The 22,333-nt window shown below is 54.0% G+C and overlaps 1 protein-coding gene across 1 annotated transcript in view; it reads left to right on the plus strand.

Annotated features, from left to right (window-relative positions):
* RIMBP2 (RIMS binding protein 2) overlaps positions 1-22,333 on the plus strand; it is a 104,460-nt gene that overhangs the window by 68,780 nt on the left and 13,347 nt on the right. Inside the window, exons 8-14 of the mRNA XM_036823586.1 lie at positions 1,689-1,840; positions 2,814-3,275; positions 5,106-5,249; positions 7,833-7,991; positions 12,928-13,045; positions 19,334-19,518; positions 20,224-20,392. Of these exons, the coding sequence (XP_036679481.1) occupies positions 1,689-1,840; positions 2,814-3,275; positions 5,106-5,249; positions 7,833-7,991; positions 12,928-13,045; positions 19,334-19,518; positions 20,224-20,392 (1,389 nt within the window). The remainder of the gene's footprint in view (positions 1-1,688; positions 1,841-2,813; positions 3,276-5,105; positions 5,250-7,832; positions 7,992-12,927; positions 13,046-19,333; positions 19,519-20,223; positions 20,393-22,333) is intronic.

Consider the following 22,333-nt stretch of genomic DNA (forward strand, 5'->3'; position numbering starts at 1 on the left):
TCACCCGGAGGATGGGGCGAGGGAGCTCTCTGGGGCCTTGTTGATAAGGGCACGAATCCCGCTCATGGGGGCTCCCCGCTCATGACCTGATCACCTCCCACAGGCCCCTCCTCCAAGTGCCATCACCTTGGGGGTTAGGTTTGCAATATACGAATTTGGGGAGAGTGCAAACATGCAGTCCATAGCAGACTAGTGCTTTTGCTTGTCCAGGAGGAGGAGGATTTTGACTGTGGAAATGTCACGAGTGAGAGGCATGGGGAGGGCAGCCCCTGAACCTCGTTCAGCGTGAGCTCGACGTCGGGCATACGGTTGGACCAGGTGACCCCACGGGATGGACATCAGTGTGACCCCCTCACCTCCGGGCCACGGGAGGGATGGGTTGGAGCTGGCAGACCACCGCTACACAAGTCTTCCCCACCCACAAAACCCCGGCCCTCCGCTGTCATTGCTCTTGTGGTAGAAGTGGGCACCCAGCAAACTCCCAAGCCAGTTTTAGTTCTTGACCTTCGCCCTTAAGAATAATGACCCACCTATCATGTTTGAATGGACCGTCCAGGTAGAACTTAACTTCTGAAGCCGGTTGTAGGGAAGTTCAGAAGCCCCGTATTGCAGTGTGTTGAGGGTGGGTTGCATCAGCCTTACTCATGAGCCGCACTGAGCTGCAGGCCGGCGCTTCCAACACACAATAGCCGAGCAGCTTCCCTCGAACCTTGACTTCCTCATTTGCAAAACAAGGATGCGCTGAATTCACAGGACTGTTGTGCGGATCAAGTGATGCAGGGTCCCAAGTGAGTAGCAAGGATGAGCAGCACACAGGAAACCCTCAGCAAACGGCCACCGCGGCCCCACGCAGACATCCACGGGGCCGGAGCGCGGCCTTGGGGGACGACGCTCACGCCTTCCTCCTGAGAGCCACACGTTCCTTTCCAAATAGAATGCTAGTTACGGGAGTTTTGCACCAGACAGACCCGGGGGGGAAAGGAGCTGCCTGTGGGTTACACGGCAGACAGGTGGTCCTGCTGTCCCCAAGAGCCACCTGGAAGGACCAGCGACATGACCCTTGCCTCCTTGTTGGTTGAAGTAGCTGCTCAAGACTTCCATGGTGAGCGCGATTCAAACGGGTTCCGGGGCAAAGGAAGCGGCCCAGCTGGTCAGCCGGGCAGTGTGTGTGCAGAGCCGGTGTCCAGGGCCGGGTGGCTTCATCAGAACCGTCTCTCTCCAGCTCCCGGTTCTGTCCTGTCCCGCAAGGTGGTGAGATTTGGGGGGGGGGGGTGCGGCCCAGCTCACTGCCCCCAAGTCTGATGAAGAGAGAGACGGAGGGACGGAGGGAAGGCGGAGGGAGGAGGGGCACAGAAGAGGATGGAGAGGTGGCAGGGATTTCTTTCCTCTGCCAAACGCTGGGTCCTCGTGGCCGGCTGGCCTGGCCTGCGTCACGGGCTGGCCTGGCCCGGGTCACGGGCTCCCCTGGGGACGGAGCACCCGTGAGCGGGGTTCCAGGAGGGCACTGCGTGTGTCCGGGAGCTGCCACTTCCTCACTCTCCTGCTCTGCTTTCACGCTTCATATTCTGCCCGCGACCCCTGGAGGCTTTAACAGAAGATCTCGTTTCCGGGTGCCACCAGCCGGGCGTGGTAGCAGCTCTTCTGCCAGAGGGCCGTGTCCTGAAAGCTCCTCTGCCTCTGTCCCCCAGGTCCTCCCGCTCCCCCCCAGGACATTGCCGTCCAGGCCGCGGCCACCCCAGGCACCGTCCAGGTCTCCTGGAAGCCGCCCGCCCTGACGGCCATGGGGCTGTCCAACGGAGCCAACGTCACCGGCTACGGCGTGTATGCCAAAGGGCAGAGGGTGAGTCCTTGCGGGGGCAGCGCTCGCCCCAGAGGCCCCCGCACTCTCCGCTCAGTGACGGGCGACTCTCCCTCTCTCCTCAGCCCCCACGACCCACCAGCAGCTACTTAAGCACCCCCTGCGCCGCCATCCCGGGCTCGGCTGCAGAACACGGAGAAGTCCATCCTTTTTGCCCCGTCCTCCTTCGCAGAATGCTCTCTGCTCTCCCCCCGCAGTGACTACCTGTTCTGCTCCGGACCTTTCTTGTTCTCCCCTGGGTACCAAAAATTCACATCTTTCGAGACCCACGATATCAGGGCCCACTCAGTAGATTCCACCAAACCGATTCCTGGCGAGACGGTGGTCCAAATGCCCCGGAAACGCTGCAGTGTTAAGCGTTAATGCCCGCTGGAGGGGAGCCCGTAATCTCAAGCCCCAGCCGGTCCCGGCACACGAAACAGACACGGCTGCCCTTGGGGGGCGGAGCTGGAGCAAGCTTCTGTCTGCTCTCCGCTCCCCACCCTGTTCCCCGCAGCCCCAGGGCCAGGGCTGCTGCATCAGACGCGGGGCAGTGTCCCAGCTCGCCCCGTGAGAGCGGCCGCTGCAGGGCCCCCTCTCCTCCCAGCTCCTCGCAGAAGCCCAGCAGGCAGGGCCGCCCACGCCCCCCAGCCCGCCCCACCGGAAGGGGCCGCAGTCACGTGTCCAGCCGGAAGCCCGTTTTGGCCTCTGCCTGGCACCTCCCCGGGGCCACGCTCTGTCAGTAACACGCCCGGCGTTCTGATTCCTCTGCGGCCCCGCGTCTGCTCCTGGATTGGCTCCGGACGCGGAAGAAGAGGGTGTGCTCAGCGGCCCCCCCAGGCCTCCACCGGGGCTGCAGCCTGACGCGGTTTCCGGGCCGGGAGGTGTGGTCTGAGCTGGGTGTAGGCGGGGCCCAGGCCCCTGGCTGCTGGAGGGGCGCCCGGGGGGCCCCTGACCCCGCTCTCTCTGCGCGCAGGTAGCGGAGATCATCTCCCCCACGGCGGACGGCACGGCCGTGGAGCTGGTGCGGCTGCGGAGCCTCGAAGCCAAGAGCGTGACCGTGCGGACCCTCTCCGCCCAGGGCGAGTCCGTAGACTCCGCCGCCGCTGCCATCCCCCCCGACCTCCTGGTGCCTCCTGCCCCCCACCTGAGAACTGCTCCCACACCGAAGCCATTAGCAAGTGCCGGAGCCCCCGATACCAAAGATGAACACCTGGGTCCGCACGCCGCGGCGGATGAGGCCTGGGAGCTCGGCCGGGCGCCTGCTCCGGCCCACGGGCACCTGCTGGAGCCGCCCGGCCTGCACGGCTCGGGCCCGGGGCGGCGGTCGCCCTCGCCCAGCCGCATCCTTCCGCAGCCGCAGGGCGCCCCGGTCTCCACCTCCGTCGCCAAGGCCATGGCCCGGGAAGCCGCGCAGAGGGTGGCCGAGAGCAGCAGGGTAAGGCTGGGCGTTTCCTCGCCGGTACCGCTGCCCGTGCCGTGCGGTCCATCCCTGCAGCCCAGCGGGGATGGGACCTTCCATCGGCACCCCGAGTCTGCGGGGAGACGTGCCCCGAACACTCAGCACCCAGAGTGGCGGGCTTGACTTGGGGAGAAGGATGCTGTGTTCGTCCTCCAGTTTTCCCCTAGGGCTGCATTCCGGGGCATTCCAGGCCTGAGCCTGTTGCAATCAACGTGTGTTTTCGTTGCGTAGATACGGACCCAGATAACCAGAGGAAGTGGTTATCCACCAGCCTGGCTTAGCAGACGAGCTAACAACCCGCTAACCAGGCACTGGTCTGTGTCCAGGGATCTGAGAGGTGCCTCCTGGGAGTGGGCTTGGGGGCACATCTTCCTAACCGAGGGTCACCTCCTGGCTGGCTCACTTCAGGCTTCTAGCTGTGTGTGTGTGTTTGCGTGTGTGGGTATGTGTCTGTGCGTGTGTGTATACACACAGACATATGTACGTATGTGTGTGTATACATACACGCACACACGCATTCATATACACGTATGTATACATACATACCTACATATAGAAATGCATGCACATAAATACATTCTCATGCCTATCACTAGAAATCGCCTGGACCATGGGGAGGAGTATTCAGATGACAGTGTGGCCATGTCCCAGAGGAAATGTGCAATGAGACGAGAAATTGTAAGAAGCAGAAGTGATGCAGGAGAGCAGGACGTGGACCTGAGCTAGGCCACGTGCCCCTCGCGGCTGGGACAAACCCCCATCTCTCTCCCTTGGGCGCATTTGTCTACCAGAGCACCCAGCTTGTCTGCTGTAAGCCCGAGGTTAGGGCCCTGGCAGAGGGGACAGTGGTGGTCAGTGGTCTTCTCAGCTCTGCCCAGCCAGCCCACGGGGGTCTCTCCAGGACGGCAGCCCCTGGCAGTGCCTTCTCTGAGATGCAGGTGGAGACATCCACACCGGTGCCGGGAGACCCTCACTTCCTGGGCATCCCAGGGTCCGGGCCAGGCCCCCTCCAGGCTGGAGGCTGGGTCAGGAACTTCAGGAGAGGCCAGACCCCTAGAGGTCAGAGCTGAGGTAGGCGGGCCACGGCCAGGCAACCAGGAGGGGGAAGAGGTACCGTGACAGCACTTCAGTGCCTGTTGAAAAACTGGAAATCCAGGCTTTTTGTGAAATCTCCCGATTTGTTAATAGTTACCCAGCAGATTGTACCCTTGACTAAAGGAAATGCCTCAGAATGTGCACATTTATTACGGGCAGCCTGGCGCTCTGCCCTGATTTCCCGCAAAGCAGAAGCCCAGGTGCTTTGGGGTGGGAAGGGGTTGGCGGGTGAGCTCTGCCCACCCCCACCCCCCGCCCTCTCGGCTAGCAGCCGTGCCTCCCACCACCCTGAGCTCCCAGATAGGACCCCCGAGAGCGGGCTGGAGCCAGAGGCTGGGCCCAGGAGCACCTGGGACAGCCGGCACCTCCCCACCGCCCCCCGGCCTGCCTTCCCCTTTCAGAAGGTGTGGAGAGAAAGCAAACCTCTGAGCTTCCATATTCAAGGAAAGGTTAATTGATCACATTAGCAGCCAGGCCAGGGTGGCAAACAGAGGGAGAGGAGCCTTTCTTCAGCACCCATGCCTCACCTCCTGCAAAGGCAGGAGCTAGTTCTGGTGGGCATGGGAGGGGCATCGGGCACCCAGGGCAGCATCAGAAAACGTCCGCCAGCCTGTGCGGGTCACTCACCCCAAGTCCCTTCACACAGTGGCTCCGACCCACCCCCAGGGTCAGGCGGCCTCTGCCCTGACGCCTCCCCTCTTCTCTTCCAAGCTAGAGAAAAGGAGCATCTTCCTGGAGAGAAGCAGTGGGCAGTATGCAAACTCGGACGAGGAAGATGGCTACGAGTCCCCCGACGTCAAGAGGAGGGGCGCGTCGGTGGACGAGTTTCTGAAAGGCTCGGAGCTGGGCAAGCCGGTGAGTGCAGCTGCGGGGTGCACGGCCCCAAGTCCCGGGTGACAGCAATCTCAGTCCGTTTGGAAAGTTTAGATTGCACAGCGCCTGCACATTTGTGACCTCACTGGGGGACAGTTTCAAAAGTCGGAACGTGAGGGTTTTGCCCTCCCTGACTGCCCTGTGTGAGTATCCGTTCATGGGCTGATTTCGTGCTTCAGGTGAGTCTCCAGGTAACCGCCTGGTCTCAATTTAGGCAAAACCTACCATTTGTTTCTTTACTTTCGTTCATCAGGCAGATGTGTGATGAACATCTGCTAAGTGCTAAGCATCATGGGAGATTCAGAAATTAAACGGTCGGCATCCCACCCTTGGAGGGACAAAATGTCAGGGCTTCTCGTCCCAGACCAGGCTCACAAGTGACAAATCCATCCAATGTGGATTTGGTCTCCAATTTCTGATTAAGCATATTCCAGTGGGAATGTCCTTTAATGGTGTCAAGACCTAAGTCTGGGCAACAGGAAGAGTGGGGCCTGGAGAGTCCTGAGATCTTGAGATGTCAGAGCTTGAAAACCCCTCAGATGTCAGATCCTCCAGCCCCCTCAACACACAGCTCTGCAGCAAGGCAGTGTCACAACCTCGCCAAGAAGAGGGCCTTGGAATCTCACAGACTTGGACTCATTTCCTGGCTCTGTCACTGCTAGTAGTAGGCAAGTTACTCACCTTCTCCAACCATCAGGTTCTTTATCTAAAAGATTAAAATAATTCTATTTGCATTTATTTAAACACAAGAAATGGAATGCCCAACTAATAATGACTAAGATAACAAAGACATTTCATTCTCCCACATCGCAGGAAGTCTCAGGTAGGAGGTTGCAAGGTTGATTCAGCTGCTCAATTGTGTCCCGGCTCTAGGTTCTGAATCTTCCATTCTTTTGGCCTTTCCCTCATGGTTACAAAGTGGCTGCCATTGCTCCAATCGTCACACTTTCATATGACAGCACCCCAAGAAGGAAGGAAGGAAGGGAGGAAGGGAGGGAGGGAGGGAAGGGAAAAAGGAGGGGGGCTTTCTTCTCAGGCACATCTCTTTTAACTGGTAGAAAAATCTTTTCCAGAAGCTCCATCAAGACTTCCCATGACATCTCACTGGGCAGAAAAGAGGAATAGGAGTCCTATGAATGGCTTATCCATGATGTATTTGGCAAACAGCAGACACCTCCTTCCATCCCATGGGTTTATTACTAACTCATCATTGGGTTTGAATCCAGTGAGATTGTGTTCTCGAGGAGAGTTCCTTCCCATTTGCCTTGGGAAGACCTCTTTCAGACCAACCTGATCTTTGTTTATTCATTTAAAATCAATTCACTTTTACGTCTTCTCTGCAGTGCCTGATTGAAAGAATTAGGGCTGGAGCAGCTCAAACGCTGACACACAGACTTCTCAGGCTGAGAGCATCTAGGCCACTTCTCTGAGGGCTCGGCTGGGTCGGGACCCCCAGCCTGGGCACTCACGCTGCCTTCCCATCAGCGGGCCGGGAACTTAGTGCCACTCAGGTGCTGACACGTCTTTATCTAGAGGAGCGATTGAAACTGGGGTATTTTTAATAAACGTGTCTCGAGATGCTATTAAATACACTTGTCTGGTCGCCCACCAGGAGAAGAAAGAAATTGCTCTTAATCGATGCCATCCAGCAGAAACAAAATAGCTTTATGCATGTTTGGGGCTCATAAACCTGAGCTCGTAGGGTGTGCAGTTTGAGTTGCTGCAAATACTCGAGATGCTGAATAATGGACGCTTGCTTTGAGGGTGGGAACGGGACCGCTGAATTGAACCAGCCCCAAAATCCCCAGACCCCATCAGGGCTGCTGGTGGTTCAGTTTACACGTTAGCAAGCTACTTGTACTTACTTTTCTGTTGACCCTTTCCCGCCGTCCCCAGACTCCTCCACAAGCACCCCCAGCAGCGGGCCTTCCCCGGTGTCAGTGACCAAACTGGGCACAGAGTGGGCACACCACACAGGGGGGGTCCTACCCTGCCCGGACTGGGCTGGTCTTTGACAACCCATTGTGTGCACGTGTGTGAATTTTAGACTACCTGGTTTTCTTAAAACTCTTAGGCGCCCTTAACGGTGCATTTGCACCCACCTGCCTGCCACCCAGCACTCTCTGCTCCCTGACCCTAGATGCAACGTACATGCTCACGGGGCCTCGAGTCCTGCTGCCACCTGAGCTTACAACCTGTTGCTTGAGCCTTTGTCCAGCCACTAAGTTGGAGAGGCTGACGGTACCCAGAAAAGTGATGTTTTCCTGTGTGTCTTGTGAGCCCCCTGGCGTCCTGTCCTGCCAAGAGCCCAAGGGGTCTCTGCCTGCCCCCATCCGGATTTAGAGTTGGGAGGCCCGGTCTGGTCCTCTCTCTGCCATCGCAGCTCGCCGCGGGCTTGGGGACTACGATTGCCTCACCTCTGAGGTGAGCGGCTCTCACCCAGACACCCAGACACGACTCTGAGCTCAGAAGTGGGCAGAGCAGGGGAGGGCCAGCCAGGAGGGGCCCCGGGTACTCCCGCATGCTGGAGCTGCCCCTCCATCTGCATCCCCTTCTCCTGCCCAGCCGCACTGTTGCCATGGAGACGAGTACCACACGGAGAGCAGCCGGGGGTCCGACCTCTCGGACATCATGGAGGAGGACGAGGAGGAGCTCTACTCTGAGATGCAGCTGGAGGACGGGGGCCGGAGGCGGCCCAGCGGCACGTCCCACAATGCCCTCAAGGTCAGTGCCCAGGGGCGCCGGGCCCCTCCCCGCCATCCCCACAGTCGCCCCATCCCTGTCCCTTTGCCGGGCTATGAGGCCGGCGCCAGAGGCACCTGGCCCTGCAAGCAGAGCCCACAGATTTGCATGGGCTTCGCTCACTATTGAGTCTGCGCTCGGGGTCCCCTGTCCCTCCTCTTTCCCAAAATTCTGGGTGAAGGAGTCTGGGAGAGTCCGCTGGGCACCCCCAGGGACACCCAGCTCTGTACCAAGAACTGAATCGGAAAGAATAGAACAAAGAAGATTCCCCCCCTGCCAAACCCCCGGTTTTCGTGTCCATCCGCAGAGGAGCAGGGGCTGGGAGGGCAGGTGTCCGCCTCTGAGTCAGACTGGAGACTGGGAGCTGGCGGAGTCGTGCAAAGATTCTCAACCGAGGTGGACGCTGCTGGACTGCGGGAGGGCCAGGGAGCGGGGATGTCAGAGGAGGTCAGAGGAGGGTCCGCCCTCCTGGAGGACAGCGGGGTCCACACACGAGCCCCTTCTCAGACACTTCCCCCCAGGGGCCCCGGCATCCTCTGCTTCCGCCTCTGGTGTAGCCGTCAGCGAAGGGTTTGATGGGGGGGGTCACCTTGACCGAGATGGAGCTCGAGGCCCCAGGACGCACCAGGAGCCGTCCTGCTGCTGCCGCTGCCTGTTGCAGCGAGCATCTGTTCACTCGGCACGAGCTGGTCGCCCCTGTGTGCCAGGCCCTCCGCCAGGCTGGGGTATGAGGATGGATGTGTGACCTCCGAGCTGCAGCTGCTCCCAGCCCAGCGGGGGAGGCAGACAAAGGGCCGGGAGCTGGTCGGGCCGCTGTGGGGTTTTCACATGACAAGGGCCTTGGAGAGGAAAACCCCGCCCGACCCCCGCCTTGCTCTGGGAACACAGAGCCGTGCATTTTGAACGGTGGACAGAAGGCGACATCCAGATCTGAATGCCAGCTCAGTGCCCGCTTGTGTAGACCAGACTGACTGACGTTCTCCCAGCAAAGGCCCCCCGCAGGGCTGGCGACGCTGTCACTAGAGAACATGCCAGATCCCCGTGCAAACCCCACCGGCCCCCCTCCTCCCCCGCCCCGTGCCGCCGTCCAGCAGGAGTCACGGTGACCTTTCTCGGCGGAGGAAGGTCCCAAGCTGCCCGCGGTCCAGCCTGACCTGCTCCCCATGCTTCCCCACGAGCTGGGCCGGCGAAGCGTATCTGCTTCCCCTCCCCTCCCCTCCGCCATGACGCTTCTGGGATGGTACTTCCTGCACGGTGTTAGCAGAGAAACCAAAGGTCACCGTGTCTCCCGGGGAGAAGGCCCAGAGGGCAAGTTCAGCGATCTGGACTCCTGGTTTCTTTTCAGACATTCCAAGACTTAGCTTGGGGATCCGGCCCGCGGGCTCACCTTCCCACGTGGTAGCCCCGGTGGCTCACGTGCGCCCCGCCTGGCGCCCGGGGCGGGGTCCCTGCTTCCTCGCTCTCCCTCCTCACCTCCGTGCTCCCCGGAGTAGACGCCCTCCGTGGGGCTCTCGTGAGCAAATGAGCGAAGCGTGTGCCACGCCCTCCTCGCCTGGCCCTCGTGGGCTCCAGACCCGCGGCAGACGCGGCCCTGGGTCACCCCGCCAGGTCCCCGTGCGCGCGGGGCCCACAGGCCGCTGGGCTAGGGGACAGGGAAGCAAATCCGCTGCTCCCACGCGGAGGCGGCTCTAACGCGCATCCCCGGAGGCCCGTGGCGGGGCAGACGGTGGGCTTACGGCTTCGTGGAGTCACTGGAGTGTCCCAGGAGGGGCGCCCAGCGGGCCGGGTCAGCGGGAGCAGAGGAGGGGGCTGAGGGCAAATCCGGAGAGAGAACCACATCCGGGACAGGGGGCGTGGGGTGTCCGCCCCTCGACATCCATTAGGCCCCTCTGGGTGGGCCAGCCACCGTACTGGCGGGGACACGGCTCCTCGCTGGGGGCCTCGAGGTCCAGGCTGTGGAGGAGAGACAGGCAGGCCTTTGCAGACACGGACAGAGCAAGACCGTGCCCAGAGCCGTGACTTCGGGGAGCTCGGTGCCGAGGTCCCCGCGTTCACAGCCTGAGATCTGAGCCAGGGAGAGAGGCCATGGGTTACTGCGCACGAGGATGGATTTCAGAGGGTACTGAGAGCTTAGATGGACGTGCAGAGTCCAGTGGCGTGGCCGGGTTGGGGTCCCCGTTTCGTGAATCATCTCCAGTTGCCGGCGGCCCACGGCAGCTGCCTTCCGAGTTTCTGAAGGTGCAGCCGGCGGGCAGCGGGCTCAGCCGTCCCTGCCTCTGGGTGTAGCCGCGTCACAGATCCTAGCGCCTCGGTCAGCGTGAGGCCTCCTGCCACCATCCTCCCTGCACCCGCGGCCCAGCTGCCGCTCTTCCGTTGTTTGGGCTGCATGGCTGGTCCTGAGGGCGTCAGGCCGCTCTGCGTGCGCTCTGCCCGGCCCCCCTGCTCCGGCGCCATCCGTCCAACCCATTCTGTTCTCATTCCAGAGCCCCGGCCAGAGCAGGCCATCTGCCCCTCCCCCCGCTCCCCTCCCCCACGAGTACAAGCATGCTTTCTGCCCCTCATGGCCTCGAGACTAATTCTCTCTGTATTTTCTTTCCTTCCCTCGGCCCCACTTCATATCTGATCACACACTGACTCGCGGCACCTGTTCTAACACACCACCCCCTTAAGGAGTGCTCTAAGAATAGGACCACTGAACGTGCTTTCTTGGAGCTGCCCGAGTATCCCCAGCAGACTCACCACAGTAAGAAGCTTTTCAGTATCCCCGAAGTAGCCGAGGAGGATGGAGAGCCCTGTGAGTTCTCGTACAAGCAGGGCGTAGGGGTCTCCTCCAGGGCCCGGACCCGGCTGGCCAGAGAGCCCAGGCCCGCCAGGCCCTGCAGGGGGCACGAGGCCCCGCTTGGCTCCCGGGTCCCTGCGAAACCCAGGGGCCCCCGGGCCGCGGACTTCGTGTTCGAAGACAGAGGCTGTCGGTTCAGCCGCTCGGCCGCCAGGAGCCCGGACAGCGGCCTAGACTGTGGGAGCGAAGAGGAGGAGACGCGGTTTAGTTTCAGAAGCCCCGCTGCCCGGTGCAGCCCCGGCCCCGGGCACTGCCCCTGCAGGACGGGCCTGAGGCCCCTGCTGGCCCGGCGCCGGACGCTGACCCGGCAGAGCAGCGTCGAAGAAGATTCTGGGGAGCCAGTGGAGGCCGGCCATGTCGTCAGGAGCGATGAGGCCCAGCCGAGCCCGGAGAGGTCCGCCCCCAGCAAGTACAGCTGGGACGAGCCCGGGGGCCGTGAGGACTTCCGGGATGTCTGGAAGAAAAGCATAAAAATGTCCGACAGTAGGGCCAGTGCCAGACACGCCCAGCCTCCTCCCCGGGTTGCAGACGGTCCTTTGGTGTGTGAAGTAAACCTCCCGCTCACATCCGCTTGCCAAACCAATCCGTTTTCATTTCTTCACCTTCTTTTATTTTGGTGTCCATCCCGGGGACTCTCTCTGCTGGCTCTCTTTCATTTTCATGCATCTTTGATCTATGCGGCTTCCCAGTCTTTGGACCATGCTGATGATTTCTTTACTTTGCTTTAGAATGATGACCGCCTACCCCCAAATCAGTGATGAGTGTGGCTGCTTTAATTAAAGGACAACTGAATCTAAATTTTAATTAAGGGTTAGCTGAACTATGATTCTCCAAAAGTTTGGCAACACATACTTTGCAGAATGAACCGTGGGGACTTGCTTATGACTTACTGGTATTACTGAAGGTTTTTCTCTCGTTGTGGTTTTGGTGTTTGGTTGTGGTTGGTTTTGGCCTTCATCTATCACTGAAAAAAAGTAGAGAACAATGATTGAAGAGATCCATTTTTGCATCTGTTTCCAAAGGTTTTCTTTTTCTTTTTTTTTCCTGTTTCTTTCCTGCGACCAGTTTTCAGAATGACTTTTCCATCATCAGCTCTAGACCCATCCCCCTGCCTTGTCTTCCAGGCTTGTGAGTGGTTTTCAAGAGTAGGGATTCCTTCAAGGCTTCATTCATCTCTATATTGTGTCCTCTTTTCAGAACATTTGCTCCTGTCATGCTGAACTTTTCCATGAAAACACAGGTGAGACATCCCAGGGTTCCAGGCCCTGGGTCTGAGCCGGTGCAGTTTGTGATATGTCCACTAGAGGGCGCCGATCCACAGCCCCGCCGACACCAGCAAACTGCAGCTCACTCCCTGTTCCCCGCCTGTAACAGACTGATTTCCGTAACTCCCACCCCCCCCCCCCGCCCCCCGTTCCTTCCCTGTGTCCCTGAAAACTTCCTGACTCAAATTACCAGTGAGCTGGAGGTTTTGCTTCGATTCTCATATATGATGCGATGCAAACCTGTAGCGTGAATCAGAGGCAGACTTATCCGTAAAGGAGGACCGTTCAGGTTAGCCCTGGAATGTGATTGGTGTCTTTGGATTAGGCCCAAGATGTTGCCATGAGTTTCCAAGCTGATAACACACAGAAACTTCTGAGTTTTCGGTAACCTCACATGCAACTTTGCCCAAGCGGGACATTTGGAAACGCAGTGTTTCCCCCGCTTTTGTGGTCTCTGGAGGGGCTGTGCTGAGACTAGGAAAGAGGGGGCGAAGGTGTGACGAGTCGCCTTTAAGCCACTCTCACTGTGGTTCGAAAGATTTGGCTTCGGCGGCAGTAGCGGCAACAGAAAGGTGCCTCCCGAGGGATGCTCTCTCGCCCCCACCCGTGCGTGGTGAAGCACGTGTGCTGTAGAAGACGGGGTGCCTGGGGTGAGCACTTTTTCCTCTTTCAGGTTATTCAGCTAACCTTTCAGTTAAAAGCTAAGTTTAGTTGCCTTTAGAGCTTCTGCTTCTAAGTTGAATTGATTTGGCTGACAATTCTTTCCTTCCCACGGCTGGCAAGCCTTCTGACCGTGTTGTTGTTTTGTCTTTAGATTTTAGGAAACCCGGTGACTGCTGGACGGGCTGATCGGGTGGATCTTGTGGGCCGGAGGTTTCCCCACGGCAGTGCTGGCCGCCACAGGTTCCGGCCAACGATGGTCCCGTCTGCCGGTTAGTGGGCCTGATGGAGGCCTCCTTCTTTCTTTTAACCACAGAGCGCGTGGCTGCTTGGTCCTCCATCTAAATATTTTTAAAAAGTCATTAGGAATAGCATTTTCAACTAAATACAGAACACACTCGGTTATTTATGGCAGAAGAAGGCAGAAACAGCACAAGACAAATAAAACCGAAATTTCAGTATTCTCAAAATATACTGACTTTTGACAGCAGTCTTCTCCCTACCAGTTTTTCTTTTTTCACTGCAGAGGCTGCCATGATAGGCATTGAAGAGATGGTGACGGGCCATCTCCCCACCTCCTAGTTCATGCTCTCGTGAGATGCTCATGGTCACAGCAGCAGAGGCGGGGATGGTGGCCGAACTCCAGATATCTAAACAAGCCCTGAGTCCATGGAGAGTTATCTGTATGCGTGAAACACTTGGACAACTGGGGTTGAAAGTTATGAAAAACACCAGGAGGCCTGAATGTGTGCCCTGAACTGTGTGTTGAGCCCGCCCATCTGGTCACCTCCTTGTGCATTAGTCATTCTCTGGCATCCAATTCCATTCTCTTAATTACTTTTTGGAATTCAGCCAGCCGTGCTGAAAGCTGTCATTGTAGTCATTCTAGTCAATCCGCTAAGAGGGGAACATGGCGGAAGGTCAGATGGGAATCTTTCTACTACTGGAATGAGCCCCGGCAAAACAATTCCAAAAAGTATTACGCACAAGATAATGGAATCTGGTAATCAGCACAAATAAACTAGCTTTGTGTGAAAACACACACACACACACACACACACACACACACACACACACGAAACAAAGCAAGAGACCCACTCATGGAACAGAAGTAGATGAGAGCAAAACATCTTGATCTGGTGAGACACGGCTCAAGGAAGACAACCCGTGGAGGTCCAGACACCTGAAAACACAGCCCCAATCAAATTTAAATAGCTAAGGTTTAAAAGACAATCGGGCTTCGTTCACATCAGCCAAAAATAATTAAAGACTTTATACAGCAGTACAGATCCCCTGAAATTTCATCCTTCTTTCAGGCGTTTCTTCCTCATAGAGCCCAAACAATAGGGAAACAAAAGTTTCCTTTTTCATCTTTACAGTTTTTAGAATGTTTTTATTTTTATCAGTAAAAAATTTCATAGACTGTTAACCGACCTTTGAAAACACAGAGTGTATTCGTTTAGCTGAAAAATAACAAAATAAGCCGAAATATAAACAAAATCAGCTGGAAAACACCGGTTTCACTTGTTACAGATGCACTAGCAGAGTTCTGTATGTACTAAGCTTACTCTGTTTTTGAGTGTTGTACACTGCTGCCACATCTCTCAGAGCTTCGTTTAATTTGTGTATAATTCCCGCTGTAGCAATTACAGAGGTTAAGTAGGTGCTCCTGGCTTGTAAGATAAATGACTTGTCGAGGAGACTGACTGTCTTGAGGAACGAGGTGGGGACCAGTTCAAGACTGTTCCTCCTGTTGAGCTTGGTTCCTGAGTCCTCATTCGACTGTGACTTTGATGAGTGAAGGCTCATCACGTGAACTGCCACTCTTCCCGTGGCTGAAGATTAATGCCGCGGCACCAAGAAGGGGTGTGCTCGGGAGGAGGTCTCGTGGGTCTCCTACTCCAGTCTCCTAGGATGGAGAAGGAAAGTCTACAGGACTGAAAATAATGGTGCTACACATTGCCAGCTGGGCAAGGGAGTAAAGGAAAACGTCAGTGGACCCACAGTCTCCCCATCAGAGTCTCTTAACAATCATTCAGTCAGTTTTGTCTTAAGGTAAAGAATGCAGAAGGCTGCACACGTGTCTTAATTTCGGTAAGACACTAGCTACGTTGGTAAAAACAGAGTAGTGCTGCGGTAACAGCTTAACCAAAAAGTCTGTTAATAACAGAATTCAAAACATGTTAAATAAATCCGTGATACAGTTGCTTTCATTGTACCTGATTTCTCATCCTGGAGAAATGCAAGAGATCACGTAAAAGGCATAATTAATATCAAATACTTTATATATTCATACACATATATACATACACAGACTGAAGAACCTATTATAATTTCAGAAGACAAAAGTGAATCGTGGGACTTGCCTGGTGGCACAGTGGTTAGGAATCCGCCTGCCAACACAGGGGACACGGGTTCGAGCCCTGGTCTGGGAAGATCCCACAGGCCGCGGAGCAACTAAGCCCGTGCGCCACAACTACTGCGCCTGCGCTCTAGAGCCCACGAGCCACAACTACTGAGCCCTCGAGCCACAACTACTGAAGCCCGCGCACCTAGAGCCTGTGCTCCGCAACAAGGGAAGCCACCGCACTGAGAAGCCCGCGCACCACAACGAAGAGTAGCCCCCGCTCGCCGCAACTAGAGAAAGCCCGCCCGCAGCAACAAAGACCCAACGCAGCCAAAAATAAATAAATTAATTTATTTATTTAAAAAAAGAAGAGTGAATCGTGTTCAGCAGCTACCAAAAAAGAAGAGAATCATGCCCCAAACCCTAGGAAGTGAATAGTCAGTGGCGTGTGAACAGAGTATTTTCCTCGATCTAGTCCCTGTGTAACCGGAAGTGGGGTCCGGCTACTCGCTGCTCAAAAGCCAATACAGAGGCCAGGCTGGTGGAAAGTTTGCTTTATTTTGGATGCTGGCAACCGGGTGGTGGTGGGGGACGCCTGTCCAAAGGCCGACTCCCCCCTCCCCCGACAGTCGGGGGCAAGCGCTTTTATAGACGGAGGGAGGGGCCTACGTGCAGAACCAGCACAGGCAGCTCCGACAGGCATCTTGAACTTGGTCCTCGGTGGTCCGACCAGTGTCATCTTGATGGTTTTAGGTACAGTGAGTCTTCAGTTCTAGGGTTGGATTGTTCCCATTTCCTTGAGGCCAGTTCTGGAATTGTGGCAGCTCATGTCATGGCTACAGTCTGGTCATCGTGTAGTTAACTTCTCCACCTGGTGTGGGTTTCAGTGTCTACAAGACAGCTCCCAGGACACGGCTCAGGATAGTATCTATAGCCCTTGAGGAGGAACTAAAGGTCCCTGATTATGCTTAATGACTAAACTATTATTATTTGGTCTCCTTTGTGTTCCTTTGCTTCTGCATTTTCTCACTTCTCTGATTAAACTTATTCTTTGGCTAAAGCTTTTCCGCAGACAAAAGGCAGGTGGAGGACATGGCGGGGTGGGCAAGGACCATAGGGTCCTGCTCTGTTTCACCTGTTTAGTTACATTTTTCTTGTGCAAATATCAGCAATTAATACTTTAGAAATCTGCCGTACTCCAAAAGCATCCATTTTCTTTTTCAGAGGAACTTAAGTCTATAGACCATATGCTTCCTAAATATATTTTTAATAAGCAATGCATTCACAGTTAAAATATACTATACTTTTAATATACCCTGGGTTTCCTAAATTAAGAAAACAATGCCCCTTCTGATTTAAAAAGATAAAAATTACGCAGCTCCACATCTAATAAATTCTAAATCATATAATTAGCATAAGGAAGGCCTCAGAACATTGATCAATGACCCCAAAGGAGGATTTCACTGGGTTTGGTTTCTTCCTCTATAATTTTTGCTCTTTGCATTTATCTAGTTATTTACCTGTCAGATGAAAAGGCCCAAGGGTGCACCATTCTAAACATGAAGTACCACATTCAGGAGCATTCTGTTCTTACTAACCGACTGTGCAGGTCTCCACCCCCCTCCCCCCATTTTCCCCAGTTATTTTGGCTACTGACCTTATAGAGCAAAAGGAAATGCAGCACATTTTCTCGTATCCAGATGGGAAAAATTAAACATGAATAACTAAAGAAACAAAACTTGGCCCTCTAGAAAGGAGACTCTTCTCCCTGGGTTTCGCTGCAAGGAGAAGATGAGCAGCTGTAAAGTATGTTCCATAGGTGACCCCCTTTTCTCCGTAGAAATTACATTGGACAGGAACAGTGGAAGCGGTGCCCTTGGTCAGGTAGTGAGGGAAGTAGTTCACCTGTAGAAGACGATGCTTCTTCTGGCAGCACAGGCGGCCTCGGGAGCCGACAGGGGCCAGTCATGAGCCCCGACTTTGCACATGGTATGCGGACCCTTCCTCCTTCCTGACAAAGACCCCCTCCCACCCCGGGCCAGGACACTCCACATCAGAGGGAGGAGCGCCCACTCCCAGGTCAGACCAGCAGCTAGAGATAAGTTCTTCCTTGAGTCTAGCCTGCCACCAAGAAAGAGAAGGACCTCTCGGTCGCCCACTTTGGTCCCTGCGAAGCCAGATCTCCATGAACACATTCCATGGTGGCCACTGTTCTCTCCCCATGAGGTCTGATTCTCGGACAGGCTCTCATGCACCTTCTCTGGAGGAAACAGTGCAGTGACATCACACCCACACTTGCGCTCATACACACCAACTCCAAGTGCTCCAACCGCCTCCACCCCATCCCCACTCCTGCCCCCAAACCAGAGAGAGATCCTGTAATGGTGAGGGTGACCCTGCCCGCTGTTTTCACTGAGCATCGGCACTAGTCTCAGATCCCCCCTCCGGTCTCCAGTGCCTAATGCCTCCCACTTGTGCTCGGTGAGATTTGGGACTTAAAGATGTAAAGGCATGGTTTTCCACATATCACGGTGCCTGAACTCGAGCCAACTCCTGAGAGCATGCACTCGATGTGGATTATAGGTGTGACTCCAAAGTCTTGCAGGGTGACGCTGACCTACCCAACCCTCCCCTATGAACTGGCCCCTGTGAACTTGCCTGTACATTTTGACTCCACATCACTACGTCAACTCAGCTGGAGAAGCCCTGGGAACCCTCTGGGTGCAGCCAAAGCTGTAGCCACAGTGCTCCTTCATTGACATTTCCCTCAGCTGAAATGGCATCCAGTGGGTCACATCACTGTTGTGTTAAGTTCCTTCTGCAAATCTCCCACAGTATCTGACTGAATTGAAAACAGGCATCCTTGTCGTGCTCTCACGGTTTTCTCTACCATCAGCCACAAGCACGAGAAACCACTGCGTCACTGCATACACCGAGATGTTCATAGTTCACGGGATGGTATACCATTAGCTTCACACTATTCAATTTAGATAATATTGAAAACTAGGGGGAAAAGTATGAGATCTTCTCACTGACTATAAATGAAAGCAAAACCAGTGTGAAGAAATCAGGCCCTGCTGCTCAGAAGTTTTGTTCCCTAGCAGAAGCGAAGTTACTGAATGTTTAGGTTATCTCAGCATCCTGAAAAGATCCCAAATTCAAATAGTGTAAACAGTTCACTGCATTTTAAAAGCCAACCTTTCCTGCAGCTAAAGTGCCTTTTTTATTTTTCAACTGCATGTTTCTGCTGGCGAAAGAAGCCGAGGCTCTTGCCTCTCCTGCCCCCCCCCCCGCCCCACCCCACCTCTCCTGTGTTTTCCACACACCTGTGACGTCCTCTTCTCCCACTTCCTGTGCTACTTGTGCTGGTGACACCAGTTTTGACTGGCTGCTTGTCCCACCCCTACCCTCTCTTCTAATGATTGTGGTTTTTCTCATTTGCTTCCCCACTGATGTTCTGAGCCCTTATTGTGTGGTCAGAACAGTATAATTTACTAGCAGATGTTCATTCTCTCTATATATATTTAAATGTATACATATATAGTGAGATATATGCATATGTATGATGATATCTAATAATACATATGCATATATATTAGGATTTCAAAAAGAATTCTCTTTAGAATCTCGATGGTAGGTAGACTTGAAACTCAATCCCACTAGGAAGTCATTAATTCGCTGTAATGCATTTGTTGCCACTTACCTATTTGGGGCTAAGTGAGCAGCTTGGTCACCTATATCAAACTTTGACTAATGTACAGATGCATTTCAACATCCATGTGCTCTGGCTCGGCTGTTATGGACACACACAGAGGGTCTCTGGGTCTCTGGCCCCTGAACAGGCCTGTGCGGCCACGTCCTAATCCCGAGGACTCGCCCACCTGGCGCTCAGGGCTGCCCTGCAGGGAGGTCGTTGAGACAAAGTCCTTTATCTCTCGCTGTCTTCACACGCAGCACACCTAGGGTCATGCTGGTGCGTGTGTTGTATACTAGTTATTTGCTTGTCAAGCCCATCTCTGTCGAGATGATCCATCTCTGCCTGCGTATTAAGCCACCCATTTTTTTGAAAGACAAAAGTTAAAGTGCCACAGCCTCCCAAAGTGTGGGAGTTTCCAAAACCACACTTCCTATAACAGCTCATGTTTCTGGGTAAAGCTGGGGGATGGCCATGGGAATTACTTAGCACCCTGTCCTTTATCCCACACGCTCCCAGATGAGTACGGTGGGCGGAACCGGCTTTCTCCAGACTTCTACGAAGAGTCAGAGACGGACCCTGGGGCGGAAGAGCTCCCGCCCCGGATCTTTGTGGCTCTTTTTGACTATGACCCCCTCACCATGTCCCCGAACCCAGATGCTGCGGAAGAGGAGCTTCCCTTTAAAGAAGGGCAGATCATCAAGGTGGGGGCTTGGCTGGGGGTGATGGGGAGGGCACGGTGGGGGGAGTAAGGGGGGAGGATGGGGAGGGGGTACTCGCCAGACCCAAGTTCCTTAACACATCACAACGACAAGCTGCTTTCTCTTGCATTCGACATTCAGCCTTCCTCTCAGCAGAGGAGGGGGGCCTGAGTCGAGTTGGAACGAAAAAGCAGGATGCTCCCTAGGAAAGGGGAAAGAGCCTTGAGTCCTAAGTTTGCAAATTTCCAAAAGGGCACTGACAACTCGCCTTTGAAAGTGGTCCTAATGTTTGTCTGATAAAACGGGGCATTTAAAGGATGGGGCTGCTTACCCCACAGAACAGTACCCTCAGAATTTCTTTGTTAGTTGAGATTTTTTCACTTCTAGAATATCCGACAGTCGCACTGTCTTCTTATGGAAGAACCATTTGCACTTCCAAGTGGGGTGGGGTCTCATCACCTGGCCTCAGCTAGCAGCCCCCCTACTTGATGGGAGGCCCAGGGGCTGTCCAAACCCTGGAGGAGAAACAGGTTCTTAGAGGTAGAGATGTATAGGGTGAGGGCTACGTGTACACATTTACACCCACGTGCTGGTCGTTTTGGTGTTCTTCAAGTCTGTTTCTGACTAGGTATGACTCTACCGTGAGTAGAGCTGATGTATTTCTGAACCAGCCCAGCCCAATGCCTTAACTTCTTCCCACGGCTCCAGGTTTACGGTGATAAAGATGCTGATGGATTCTACCGCGGGGAAACCTGCGCTCGGCTTGGCCTTATTCCTTGTAACATGGTCTCTGAAATTCAGGCTGACGATGAGGAGGTGATGGACCAGCTTCTCAGACAAGGCTTCCTCCCCCTGAACACACCTGTGGAGAAAATAGGTAAGAGGCATCCCCTTGCTCACCTGTGAACCTGTAGGCTGCGAGGCTCCTGCCCTCCTGAGGGTTTCATAGCACAAAACACCAGCTCAGAGCAGGAGACAGCGCTGAGCAGGATCCCACCTGCACCATCTGAATGTGTCAAAGGAAATCTGAGTGTTAACCATCGGCTTTTCTTGGGCAAAACCCACTCGGTAAACCAGGCTTGTAATAGTCTTGCTGCGATATGGACATATAGGCATCTAAATATTTATGAAACCACAGATGATCTTCTCAGGGAAGATGAAGTACAGCCTTGCTTACTAAAGGTCTATCACATCTAGAAAGTAAACAGCTGCTTTTGGGTTGTTCTGGACTGAATGTGTCCCCCCAAAATTCATTCATTGAAATCCTGATCCCCAATGTGATGGTATTAGGAGGTGGGGCCTCTGGGAGGTGATGAGGTCATGAGGGTGGAGCCCCACATGGATGGGATTAGTGCCCTTATAGAAGAGACTGCAGAGAGGCCCCTCACCCCTTCCATCATGTGAGGACACTGTGAGAAGTAAGCCATCTGTACGCCAGGAAGGAGAGAAGAAGGTCCTCACCAGACACCAAGTCAGCCAGCACCTTGGTCTTGGACCCCCAGCCTCCAGGACTGTGAGAAATAGATATTTGTTGTCTAAGCCACCCAGTCTGTGGCACTTTGTTATATCAGCCTGAATGGACTAAGATACTGCTAATATACTTTGAACATTGCCTATCTGTGATAAATTTCAAAGGATGATGGGGTAGTGTTATGCCTTCCATTCTTCCAGTGAATTTTGCTTATCCAAAAGGCATAAAAGAGTTTTACCCTTTAATTTGGATACCAAATGCCTTCGTTTATCTTGAACCACTCTGCAGCACCAGTGAGCCAGCCAACAGCAAAACTGTTTTCAGCAACATTACATTTACGATCTTTAATTTTTCCCATGTGCAAGGAAAATCTACTCATTCAAAAGGCCTCTACTTTTTCTAAATAGCTGTAGACAGAAATACCTGTTTTATGTCATTCATATTTAAAGTTTTAATACTTCAAAACATTAGATTCACTTCTAAATGACACTCCGAAGACAAAATTCAGTGGCTAAGGAATATGCATGGTTTTAAGGATAAACACAAAATCAAATAAAATGCCTCAGACTTTTTGGTATTAATGAGCTCATGGTCTCAAGTTACGATCCACGTCGAAGAGTCGAGGTTTCATATGATTAAACTGCCCAGATTAAATCCATGAGACTGCGGTTCTCTGAGCCCCTCACACCATCCACTCCCTTGCATTGCTGTCTTCTTTCCTGAAGTGAACAGTGAGTGTTCATAGAGGGAACGGGCTCTGTGCACCACGGACCCAGGGAGCCCAGGAGTGATCTGCTAAAGACCAGAAACTTGATTTACGTGATCAATTAGGTTAAATGTCTTTTTATTCCATTCTAGTTTTCTAAATGTGACTAGTTGAGGGAACCAAGCTGAGATATCTACTTGCCCTTCTATTATTGGGAAATAGCCTTCTTCATGGTGAAAGACCGAATACTTTCCTCCCAAGACTGGGAGTAAGGCTGCAATGTCTGCCCTCACCTCTTCTTTCCAGCATCACTCAGAGCGTGCGGTAAGGGGAGAGCCAGGAAGCAGCGGTACACAGAATGAAAAGGTGACATGAAAATTTACTTTAAAAATCTCACATATTGATAAATAAAGCTCCTAGAACTCACAAGTGAGATTAGCAAGGCCAATGGATACAAAAGCAATGGTATTTCCATAGGTTAGCAATGAAAAATTTGAGATTTAAATTTAAAAAGTAATACCACTTAACAGTAACACAATGCAGATGTGAAATACTTACGGTTAAATCTAACAAAATACGTGCAGGATCTGTATGCTGAAAACCATAAAACACTGATGAAAGAAATCAAAGAATCCCTGAGT

The sequence above is a fragment of the Balaenoptera musculus genome, chromosome 14 (assembly GCF_009873245.2).
Source record: "Balaenoptera musculus isolate JJ_BM4_2016_0621 chromosome 14, mBalMus1.pri.v3, whole genome shotgun sequence".
In the NCBI taxonomy this organism is placed as follows: domain Eukaryota; kingdom Metazoa; phylum Chordata; class Mammalia; order Artiodactyla; family Balaenopteridae; genus Balaenoptera; species Balaenoptera musculus.